Here is a 13,053-nt window from a genome sequence, read left to right as displayed (position 1 = left end):
AATTTTTCAATCTTTGAATGAATTATATGAAATAAATGAAAAAATTACACGTTGTATGTATTTACCAATGGGAGATTGAAGCAAGTGTACTAAAGCATTGCATCTTGCTGCTCCCGTTGAGGTCATGCCTACAATTCGCTTGGACTTTATTAATTGATATTCACCAATTTGCTTAATTTCTTCTTGCATTCGTGAAATAGATTGAAGTTTGGCCTAAAAGTAAATTTTGGTAAAATACATGTGTCGATGGACTGGATATAATGCGTTTTAAATAAACAATATTTTCATGTTTCGTTCTTCTTGGTTCTTAACAAAGCGAGAACGGAATAGTATTGTAACGGTTCCTGCTTTCTGCACTCTTATCAGCTAGTACTTGTCGGTGTCAATAAATGAATAAAACCATGAATGAAATCCTGATATTATTCACATCGATACACATGTACATCGCAAAATTTTACAATTTTCTAACGTACCTGAATTTTGGTGTACAGATCAAATGTTTCAATATCAGTATTTGAAGAATTCTGAAGTTCATTGAACTCTTGGACAGCTTCTGAATACGCCATCTTGAGCTTAAATAAGGCCGTTTTGACACGTTTATCAATGACTGCATTTTCACATAACTGTTTAATATTGAAGCGATCAAGTTGCTCGTTCTTCGATTGGTTTCCGATCCGAACAATGCTATCAGTGTATTTGAGGATGCTTGACAAAAAATGGTCTAATGCGTGGTTCGTGTAACTTATTACCACAATTTGAGCGTTTGTATTTAGGAGAAGTGTAGAAACTATTTCTAGTCCCATGTGAGACTTTCCACTTCCTGGAATACCCTGAATAATTGAAAACTGTTTCGTTATTGCATGTTTCAGCGCCTCTGCCTAGAACAAATGTGATAGAAATTTTAGTTCGTTCAAATTGGGATATTGATTAACTTACTTGGGTTGCATTGAAATTCATTTCAATCGCTTTCGGCCAAGATGATGTATTCTTCAAATCTAATGTGTGATGCTTGTAAGTAAAAACAACTTCTCCTTGTTTTGGTATATAAGTAGGATAGTGTGGCGTAGGCTAAAATTTCAAATGATTAGAAAAAATTTCAACCACATTCCCATTTCAAAGATTTGAACTTACATCAACGTCAATGATATAGTTCTTCATCGGAAATGTTTCGTCAGTAAATGATTTTAATACGTTGTATACGTGCCGATAAGTTTCGAAATAAACATCACTTTCGCACATTATAAGATCTCGATCAAATACGTTTGTTATATTATACGAATGGATTATTTCTATTTGAATCTAAAAGGATGATATTTTAATGAAGATCATTTTACTTGGTACTGTAATGTCTATATCAAATCTGACTTGCATTCTATATTACTCTATGCATTTGTCCTGGAATCGAGTCACGATGACGCCCCTGCATAATCTAATGCGACTTAGCTATGTTTACATGTTACACTTCCGTATGACGTTTGATAGTTTACTTGATTGTTTCAACAGATTGACTTTTTTTTGGTATCGTATTAAAATTTCATATCGCTTTAATGTTATTAAAATATTAATAACAAATTTTTTTACTAAGCCGAATCGCTTCAAAACATTGACGTTATTAAAAATATCGCAAAAATATCGTAATATCAATGTTAACTCTCAACCGGGCAAGTGGGTCCGTTGTGGTCCAAGAAGGTGGTTTTTCAATGAATACATATATAAAAACTATATTCTTTTGCAGAAAAGGTGCTGCATTGTATTCTTTGATCCTTTCCACGTATTACAGCCAAAAAAAACGGCGCTCCGTGGAGCTAAATATATTTGCTGGACACAAGCGGGCAAATTGGACCAAAATGGACCCATGGCTTTGTGGCTGTAAAATTGGGAATACATAATATATCATCCAAAGTAATTTTATTCCGGAAACTAGAAAGATGAATCTTTCCAATGCGCAATATACCAATAAAATTGGTTGAACCCTTGAAAAGTTACAGAGACATGTATTCATTTGAATTTTTGTCAAATGTCGAAAACCGCAAACAATAGCCATTTTTCCACCAGAATTGATAATATTTTCTGTGTAAAAGCAATGTGTCATAAAAAGTGGTATAAAGTGGGGAAGTAGGAAGATGCATCTTTCAAACGTGGCATGCTTTAACGAAATTAGTTCAGCATCAGTGGAGGTGTATACTCAAAATTCAGCTCTTAATATGTCAAATTGTAACCACAAAATTTAGACAAAAAAATCAGAGTATTATATCTGTGTTGGTTTTGATTCAATTTTATCGGCATATGGCACGTTTGAGAGATGCATCTTTCTAGCTTCCAGCACAGTCTCACTTTTGAAGATATATTGCGTTTTTTTTCAATTTTACAGCCATAAAACTATGGGCCCACTTTGGTCCACCTTGCCCGACAACTTAAGTGATTTAGCTTGCCCGTCTGCGGGTCAATAACTATTAAAATATTAATGACGGAAAATCTGTAATTGCGTTAATGTAATATATTACATATATATTTGTAAGGCTAATGATATTAGATTATCCAGGTGGTGTTTACGCTCCATATCAACTGTCAAATTCTCATCGCAAGTCAGACGTGTTTCCTTTCTTTACATTCAAATATTATATGAGATACAAATATTTCGCATATATTGGCGAGTTAATAAACTTACATAACCCTGACTCAGTAAATCAACGTCGCGATTAGAAACCACGGCGATAATCAAATTTTCAAACATCGGTGTTGATGAGAAGCACAATAAGGATCCATACATCAATTTTTTCGAATATTTATTAGTGTTAACCAGTTCTGATGAGTTTTGTTCGGAACGAATTTTAGCTTCCAAATCTACCATCAAATATTCACTTTTAAACCTCGTTTTAGAACTTTTCAATTGCTTAACCAGGATTCGAACATTTGGATAAACACGTATATTGAAATTTGATTTTGGCTCTTCTACTGTTTGATTATCTTTCAATTGTTCAATTATTTGAACTATGCCTTCACGAAGCGGACTGATAAAGTCTTCACGTAACAACGCTAAATGAATGTCCAAATATTGTGCAACACTCTCAAAACGACCTTTAAAAAGAAAGATAAAAAATAAAAATAAAAATAAAAATAAAAAAATAATGATAATAACAAGAAAATACCTTTTATAATGTTCGGTTTAACATATGTGAGTAGATTTTGTTTCTGTGTTAGCTCGTCAATACTCGGGTAAATATCCATTTGTTGATATGTTTGATAACATTCTTTATCCTTATCTTTATCTGATTTTGAATCATTCAGTAGCATTTCATACTCAATTTTAAACTGACTTAAAATCAAATCATTATTTTCATTCCCATCGATGATTTTTAAAATGTTTTCAATGAATCCTCCAGGTAATCCAACATACTTTGCAACTGAAGTGGACAATTCTAGAGCATGTTGCCACACTTCTGTATTATTTCGGTGTACAACCACTTTATTATTTTTCTTTTTCTGTTTTGAAAAAGAATTTGGTCGTGGCTTTATCGTTGTTTCTTTTAATATGGTTTCGATTTGATTCCAATAATTACTTATTTTGCGTACTTTATTTAAGAGTGTATTAATATGTTCAGTAAATGGATTCTCAATAAACCTATTTATCACTTTAATAGTTGACAGCATCATTTCAATTGAATTCGATGATCGATTTAATGTTTCAAAGAATCCAGAATCAGTTTGAATTATATCCAAAAATATATTCAAAGGGGTTTGATCCAAAAGAAAGCTCAATTTTTTGAATGAAATTGGCTGAATGTATGATGAGTTGGTACAATTCTTTACCATAAAATTGTTCGCTTTATTTTGATCGGTTGATGTTCTGTTTGTATTTTTTTCATTGGAACAGTAGCTTCCACCATACTCTGAAATTTTTTTGCAGTATTTTAATAATCATATTTCGAAATTTTTGGGAATATAATTTCGGTAACTAATGACCAACCGGAATCGTCAGCATCGGAAATTTTTGATGTAACGAAATGCTCAACATCACTTGAAGGCGCTTGGACTACAAATTCATCTATATCTTTTTCAAACCAATCGTCGTCAGAATTGCTCATGATTAATGACAATTTGAAAAAAATAGTTAAATAAATTTTAGCAACACAACACTTATACTGTCTGCAATCCTATACATAGTATGTGACGTTTTGTCTACATTTAATCTAGTACTTCAATTCTTTTTTTAAAAAAAGGGAATAGAATCATTCATAGATTGTGTTTTGGATATATTTTATTTATTATTGATTGGATTACTGCGGATGCTTTTTGTAGAGTAATTTTGTCAGAACCAGCTGAGATCTGAGACTTGAAACCTGAAACTAGAAAACACGTATGAGTTTCATTGAATAATTTTACTTTATTCTTTCAGAACAAAGAAATTTTCTTTGCATTACATGAAATGTATTTTCAATCGTAATAAATTTGCAGTTGTACATGTATTACGTTCAAATTTCAGTAATTGAAATAGCCGGTAGTTCTACCGGAATCCGGTAGTTTTAAATGAGAAGATTCAGCTCTAAACCTTAATGTACTGTACATTCATTCATTTTACCCAATTTTCGGATATGAAAAATTGCAGTAATAAGCAATTCGAAATGATTATCGTTTATTTCACCTTTTCATTTTATTGACACCGCCAAAAACGGGCTGAATCTTTTGATTTTTGCAGGAGAATGACTCCAAGAGTCATGAAAAACCTGATATTCTCGTGATTATGCAATTGAAGTGTTACATAAATAGTGGTTCTCGACTACTATGAAAATTTGATATGTGAATGTTCTAATCAATAAAGCCATAACCAAAGCATGGAAATGGATAAAGACAGCCGCATGTCAACGGTCCAATAAAGCCCTATCTCAAGGTGTAAAAATGAAAAACTAACTGAAGCGTAAAGCATTGTAATAACGTCCTATATGCAGGGTTGGCATGTAGAAAACTTAATCATGTAATCTACATTTCGTTCATGTAAATTAAATAAAAATTTTGGAGTTCTCTACATGAATTTTGTAGAAAACGTAGAAAACCAAATTGGATTTAAGATATATTTATAAAGAAAATTAGAATTTATCTCAGGATTTCGTAATTATAATGAAAAACATTACCACTATTGGTAAAAATGAATGTAAATTATGTAGTAGGTTTGGTTTCATTGCTGAAATTCCGCTCCTAAAGTGAAAAAACTGACAATTTAATATAGAAAAACGTTACTTTTTTCACGAGCATAATATTACCGTTGCGACAAAAAAATTCCCTCAGAATATTTGAGAATTGAATCGAAGCATGGCATTTGTCTACGAACAAAAAGCAACAACGCAAGTTTTTGAACCAAAGCAACACAAAGCAAATTTGAGAAACAAAGTGCAACATAAAAAATCATGTTGAAGTTTAAAGCCGAAACTTGCTTTGTGGCACTTTGTTTCTAATTGGTGTTGTTTCTATTTGAATCTAATTTCGGGCATGATGCAGTCTGTTTCAAAATTATGATGAGTTGATAACGAGTGCGAATTTCGAGGACGCGAAGACAGTTATCAAAAACAAGACCGTTCTTGAAATTTTAGTTACTTATTCTATTTTGTTGTTTCACAACAAACCATTTTTTGGCGCATTACATGAAATGTATTTCATCAAAGTAACTTTGAAGTAATATATTTATTTGGAACAAAGTACACACAAGCAAATTCCAGTACAAATTTCCCCTCATTTGTTCCGATACGGAGGAGTAAAATAGGAGTAAAAATCAGTGCGACTACTTCAGTAGGGAACGACTGTAAACCTACTTATACATGCGTAAGTTTGACGCTTGCTCCAGACTGAAATAATCAATTGCGCGGATACTCCAGTTAGTGTTGGCCGTCGAACACTTTCGAACGCTTGTTCGTTCGTTCGACATGGTTTTAAAAAAAGGGTTTGTTCGTTCGTTCGTTCGACAATTAAAAAAAACATTTTTTGTTCGTTCGTTCGACAATTTGAAAAAATATTTTTTTGTTCGTTCGTTCGTTCGACATTCATTTTGTTCGATGTTCGGCCCGAACAAAATTTTTTCACATTACAAAATTCGATGTATTGATCAAATTTATAATGTAATCGTTACAGCTCATGCTTTTATTAGCTTTTATTATAATTTTTCATAGTAATACCAATTTTATTCGGGAGATTTTGAAATAAAAAAAACTTTGTTCGGACCGAACATCGAACAAAATGAATGTCGAACGAACGAACGAACAAAAAAATATTTTTACAAATTGTCGAACAAACGAACGAACAAAAAATATTTTTTTTAAATTGTCGAACGAACGAACGAAAAAAAAATTGTTTTTCAAATTGTCGAACGAACGTTCGAAGCCATTACTAACTCCAGTATAGAGCAAGCGTCAAACTTACGCATGTATAAGTAGGTAGACAGTCGTTCCCTACTGGAGTAGTCACACTGATGTTTACTCCAGTTAAGAGTGTATGCGTAATACTCCGTATCAGAATAAAAGAGGGGAAATTCGCACGTGGATTCGCTTGTGTGTACAGAAGATAAATTCTCAGTTATTTCAAAAATGAATTACAAGATCTTGGTTTTATTTCTTTTTTGAAATATACTGCCTTTGGTTTAAATTAAATAAATAATATGAGCATAGATCTAAAGCCACTTTAATTCTGTTCAAGACCCAGAAAATACTGAACGAAAAAAGCTTGAAATAATGTAATTAAAAAAAATTATCATAAGAATTTGATTGGCGCTTTGAGTTATTATGCACTTATTTGTCGTTAGTGCCACTGTTTTAAATTAAATAAAAAATATGAGAATAAAATTCAAATTCACCATAATTTGTTTCAGTACTCAAAAAGTATTAAGAAAAAAAACCAGATTAGTAGCTCTACATTTCATGTAGTGCTAACGAGGACTGTCCTCCTGAAACGAGGACGTCTCTGCACATTGACTATAATAACCATAGTTGGCTCAGAAAAACTTCAAAAATTCGCGCCGATATATTTTTTCTGCATTTATTTTCAAAATAAAAAGAAAAAGATGGAAAAAATCGAAATTTTACCCCCGTTTTTAATAAGTTGTCAACGGCTGGAAATATTCGAAGAAATTCGATAATTTTAGCACTTTTACATACAGGGTGGGCCAGAATAACTGTCGGTTTTATTTTCAAGTATGAATTACACATTGTGTAAGATAATTGGGTACTAAATATTTTTATTCCAGCCGCCAAATTTGGTTTTCCAAAAATATTGGTCGAGTTATAGAATCTACACACAAATCCTTACTTTTACTTTGAAGGATTGCGAGCTAAGTTGTGGCCAAACAGTCTTTGGATCATTGGATTTCGAAGGCATGTGGGCACTGCCCACTGGGCAGAAAAGAAGAAAAAAATTCTAGAGAAAATGGCAGCCATTAATCAATGTTCATGAAATCACATTCTTCTGATTTTGGCACATTTTCGTTCACCAATTGTTTATACATAGAGTTATTGTAAATCAAGGGAACGTTATATGCAATTCTTTTTCATTGCGTTAAATAGCATATAATACTAATGAATAAAATCGTAAGCAATTGAACAATCGTAATTAGCAATGTATAGAAATCTCGATCTTTCAAACCATATTTTTCGCGGCGCGCAACCGTTTTTGGGAGTTTTAGACACCAAATTGACAGTCATTTGTATTTGAATTTGAATCAAATAGTGGCTACGCAATCTTTGAACCCTTATTATCTATTTAAAGGTGTCAAACGGACGAACTGTCCGTCTTTTTAGCCCGTCCGTCCGTCCGTTCAGGGCTCTTGAAATTTTTTTTGTCCGTCCGTCCGTCCGTTCAGAGCCGCTTAAAATTTTCTTGTCCGTCCGTCCGTCCGTTCAGAGCCCCCAAAAAATTTTCTTGTCCGTCCGTTTAAAGAGCCCTGAACGGATGGACGGACGGACAAGAAAATTTTTTGAACGGACACCTTTATATCTATTGACAAAAATATCCGAAAAATTATCTAAACTTTGACGTGAATACCGACTATGTATTGATGTTCAAAAATTACGTTTAAACGCGCTTCTGATTGGCATCGTATCCCATTTGGCGCTATTTCAGAAAAAGTATGCATTTTGATCAAGTGTTTATTGGTAAATAAGATACGTAAAACATCAACAAATATAAAGGTAAGCAGTTGGTTTAGTTATTTTATATCGTATTTAAAAAATTATATTAGAAAAAAGGCCGACAGTCATTCTGGCCCACCCTGTAATCTACTTTATGGACATTAGCGCGGAAATCTCGATCAAATTGTATGCAAGTGAAGTATTGGGTCTGGGAATTAATCGTGTCGATTTTTCAAAAGATGGCGTAACTTTGCATGGTTGTATCGGGCAATACTTTTTTCTTTTTCACATGAGTGGTCTAGTGTCAAACTACAAAAATCATCATCTATCATTTCATCGAAGTTTGGATAAACATTTTTTTTTGCGCCTTAAATATGTCAAATTTTGTACCGAAAAAGCAACATTTCCCGCAAGCATTAATTTTTTGCTTTCATTTGAAGAAAACTGCGGCTGAAGCGCATCGAATGTTGGTGGAAGCCTATGGTGAGCATGCTCCATCGGAACGTACATGTGAACGGTGGTTTTCACGGTTCAAAAGTGGTGATTTTAGCACGGAAGACAAGGAACGTCCCGGCCAGCCAAAAAAGTTTGAAGATGCGGAATTGGAGGCATTGCTCGATGAAGATTCGAGTCAAACTCAAGATGAGCTTGCCAGAGCATTGAATGTTGACCGAAGCACTGTTGGATATCGTTTAAGGGCCCTTGGTTTCATTCGCAAGTTGTCAAATTGGGTACCACATGAATTGACGCCAGCGCAAGCTGAAAGGCGTTTAGTGACTTGCGAAATGCTGCTCGCAAGGCACAAAAAAAGAGGTTTTCTGTATCGAATTGTCACTGGTGACGAAAAATGGATTCATTACGATAACCCCAAGCGCAAAGCATCGTATGTTAAGCCCGGCCAACCAGCAACATCACAGCCAAAACAAGAAATTCACGGCGACAAGGTAATGCTGTCTATTTGGTGGGATGAGGAGGGAGTGGTGTATTATGAGCTGCTGAGAAGTGGTCAAACCATCGATGGGCCCTTCTATCGACAACAATTGATACGTTTGAAACAAGCAATCAAAGAAAAACGCACGAAATGGGAGACCAGAAAAGAGACATTGATTTTCCTACATGACAATGCTAGGCCACACATTGAGAAATCGGTCAAAAACTACTTGGAAAATAGCGGATGGGAAGTTTTGGCTCACGCCCCGTATAGCCCAGACCTGGCTCCTTCCGACTACCATTTGTTTCGATCGATGCAAAACCATATGGACGGAGAGCGGTTCTCTTCAGTTGAAGAAATCCAAAATTGGCTCGATGCATTTATAGCCTCAAAAGATGAGGAATTTTTTAAGGCAGGCATCCGTCAATTGCCCACATTGTGGCAGAAGGTCATCGCTTCCGATGGACAATATTTTGATTGAAATGTAATTTCATTTTGGTATTCAAATAAATGTTTGAAAATTTAAAAAAATCGACAAAACTAATTCCCAGACCCAATATTTGCACGCAAGCATGGGCATAAAATCATTTTGACACTATTCAACCTACCTTGTGGACGATTGGACAAAAATATCGACCAAAGTTTACAATTATGTGACTAGGGGAGTTTATCATTCAAAAATTCTTCAATTTCGATGTGTTTTGGTCTATATTCAGAATATTCACTCATATTCACAGATATTCAGTTTTTCTTATTCGACAGTTCAGGCGTTCTCACCAGCCGCCATCTTTAATTTGTCGCCATCTTGAAAATTGTATTCAAAATATGATATTTAAAGAAGAATCTCATCTTATCTAGATAGAGAAATTTTTAACATTACCCAACACTGAAAATATCCACAATATTCACCTACATTCACAACATTTTCGGAAAATCAATAAGAAAATATCTACAACATTCACAAATATTCACACTCTTTCATTCTTGAATGAACCCCCTAGATTGAAGAACACTACTTTTACTTGCACGCAAGTGCTATTCTCGGAATCAAATCTAAAAGTATGTTGGAAAAAAATGTTTGCTGCAAGTATTTTATTTGCAAAGTTTGTTCCCACCCCAACAATCATAAAGTATGTGAAGCATAGATTTCACGTCTGATGTCTATATGAAATACTATTCTTACCAGTAGAACTATCGTCGGGCTGTTGTGCCATGAGATATTTATTTGTTAAAAGTTCAATACCCTTTTTCGGGAGATAATGGTTAAAAATGTTTCTTTTCATCTTTATCTATTCAAAAAATGGCGGCTGATTTTTGTCATTCCGTTGTCACTATATGCAGACAATATGAATTTTTTGCATGAAGACTACTATTTTATTTAGCCGCCAGTTTAAGTTGTACCATACGTGGTAAATGCAAATATTTCAAGCTCTTGTTCCATATTTTTGTATTAAAATTTGGGAAATTTGGGCTCATTTCTTGAATAGTTTTTCTATTTGTTTGGATTTGGGAAGAGATAAATCGGTATGAATAGCTAAACAATTGGTTCTTTATTTGTTCTCAAAGTTCTTTTATTATATGCAAAAATGTTGCTCAATGCGTTATTTAATAGTAGTACACATGAATTCATAACATTGAGCTCATTAACGACTGAGTCCTTCATTTTGTTGAGGAAGTACATTAAACTTTAAAATATTACCGAAAAAACTGTTTATTTAAACTGTCCCGAAATATTCTTAATGATTTGAAAAAGCATTTGATGAGTTTTGTCTTAAAATCATTATGGCACCATTAGATTATACCATTTTTGCGAAACAACAGTACCTACTCTTAAGTGATTAAGTTCAACTTAACTCGTTTATTTGATCATGGTAGAATGTCGTCTACTGTAATCTGTTCGATATCTGTTCAGCATCAATGAAGAAAACGACTAGAAAATTTATACACATCTCCACATTTGCTATGAAAAATATTATGTGCTCATCAAATGGCGCCTCGGTTTTATGATAAAGACCAGCAAATCTTTTAAATTACTATATTATTACTTGTTGATTTTTTAGGTGAATATTCCTTTCGATATTTTTCAGGTGCTGTTCTCTGAGTACGTACACCAACCATCGCTAGTATAGTGCATAAGACTAAACGCACCCATTCATTTTTCATTGTTTTCAAATTCCGCGCGGAAAAATTATATCAAGTCTTGATAGGAATGGATGTGTTTAGTATTATGGTATCTGGCGTTACTGTGCCCATTGACATATTACTAGCGATTCTCGACGTACACATTAATTATTATGTTCCTTGCATTTTTGATACTATTAAACTTTTAAGGAAAAAAATTAATAGAGAAAAATAATTCTTCCGTATATATGTTTCAGACAGAGCATTGAATTGGCAGCTAATTCAATGCTCAGGTTCCAGTAGCAGAATTTTTATGTATTGTCGTTCAATTGATATTGCCGAAATATTTTAAACTGTTTTGTGTTTCAATCAATACGTGTTTCTCGCTATCTTGAAAAATTAGAAGGTTTCAACATCACACAGTTATAATAAGACGATGTAGAGCGCCGCTGCAAAACGACGGCAAAATTTTGTTCAAATTTGTTGTATAGCGCAGATGTTTATATGGGATGATGTAGTGTGCGTATGTCAGAATGTTAGCGTGATTTACGTGACCAAATGGTCAATGATTTGAACCACAGTTGTTTTATTTATGTATGATGCAAAATGATGAAGGTACAAGCATTGAAAGTTGGTCTTGGGCTGAAGATGAAGAGGAGGAGGATGAATGAAAAATCTCCATTTTTATAAACTGTTTAGCCACTGAAAGTCTTCAAAATGAATCCATATTTCTGAACAGTTATGGGGTTTTTACTCCATATTTTCCAAGGGGGAAAGCAGTAATCGAGTACTGCATTCAATGCCGATTCAATGCCACTAAATTCAATGCAATGCTATTCACTGCAATCCACTGCTGTCATCGATTGATGTACTAGATTACTGTTTTGACAGGAGTGGATTGCAGTGAATAGCATTAATTTGAATTTAGTGGCATTGAATTGGCATTGAATTGGCATTAAATCGGCATTGAATCAGCATTGAATGCAGTACTAGATCACTGCTTTCCCCCTTGATTTCAGCCTACTCAGAAAATAAGTAAACAAAAAAAAATTCGCAACAAAGTGCGCTGTAAATGGAAAATATTCAGCAATGAATGCTCTAACGGCATCTATACGGCATAGTTTGGAAGTACAAGTAAATGCTTTCGTCATAAGGTTTACCCAAATGTTGGAAATGGCATTTGTCAGATAAACGTCATTCATGATTTAAGTCCGTGATCTTCCGATAGGGACAAAAGCAATGCAAACTGAACTCTGAACGGTTTTCTGAATTTATTACCATTGTGCTTCACTGTATTGAAATTTCGTGTCGATGCAATCACTTCACATTCTTCGAATAAAAGCTGCGTACTATAATTACCTTTCCAAAGGTATATAGAACTCCTCATTTTATTGGACCAGTAAAAAGTTATAGGTAAAAAGCAAAACCCGTCTCATACCTGGTACATCTCCCCTACAATTGAGGTTAAATCCGAAAATGATTTACATATTTTGTTGTTTGTCATATGATTTCGCAATATGTACTGCATAATGGTGACGAAATAATATGAAATATTGTGAAATCGTATGACAAACAACAAAAGATGTAAAATATTTGCGGATTTAACACTATGACTGTTCTTCATATTTGCAACATATTACTGTTCTTGGGGGACTCCAGGGCCCCATATGTATTTCATATGAAATCTGGACTGCTATAAGAGATAACAAATTAGTGTCTGAAGCAAAGTTGTAATACTCGAGGTTTGCTATGATTTTGTTACAACAAATATTGCTTATCTCTTATCAGTTCCGCGAAAAACGCGAAAAAACGCGAAAATCGCGAAATTTTCCAACCTCGTTTTAGTGAAGCCGATAAGAAGTAAGAGACTTGCCTCTTCGACAGAAATGTAGA

General features: G+C 33.9%; 1 protein-coding gene across 1 annotated transcript in view; it reads right to left on the bottom strand.

Annotated features, from left to right (window-relative positions):
• Window positions 1-4,346, bottom strand: part of LOC129578956 (NFX1-type zinc finger-containing protein 1-like) — a 5,462-nt gene extending 1,116 nt beyond the window's left edge. The window contains exons 1-7 of the mRNA XM_055468362.1: window positions 3,968-4,346; window positions 3,150-3,890; window positions 2,669-3,078; window positions 1,132-1,299; window positions 937-1,068; window positions 474-878; window positions 66-213 (exon numbers count right to left, since the gene is read on the bottom strand). Coding sequence (XP_055324337.1) covers window positions 66-213; window positions 474-878; window positions 937-1,068; window positions 1,132-1,299; window positions 2,669-3,078; window positions 3,150-3,890; window positions 3,968-4,085 — 2,122 coding nt within the window. The 5' untranslated portion in view covers window positions 4,086-4,346. The remainder of the gene's footprint in view (window positions 1-65; window positions 214-473; window positions 879-936; window positions 1,069-1,131; window positions 1,300-2,668; window positions 3,079-3,149; window positions 3,891-3,967) is intronic.
• Window positions 4,347-13,053: the final 8,707 nt, after the last annotated feature.

Source organism: Sitodiplosis mosellana, unplaced genomic scaffold (assembly GCF_009176505.1).
Source record: "Sitodiplosis mosellana isolate CC-2019 unplaced genomic scaffold, AAFC_SMos_1.0 Smas_scaffold_6226, whole genome shotgun sequence".
NCBI lineage: Eukaryota > Metazoa > Arthropoda > Insecta > Diptera > Cecidomyiidae > Sitodiplosis > Sitodiplosis mosellana.
Note: the sequence above shows the minus strand (reverse complement) of the source record. Positions and strands in the feature narration are given on the sequence as shown.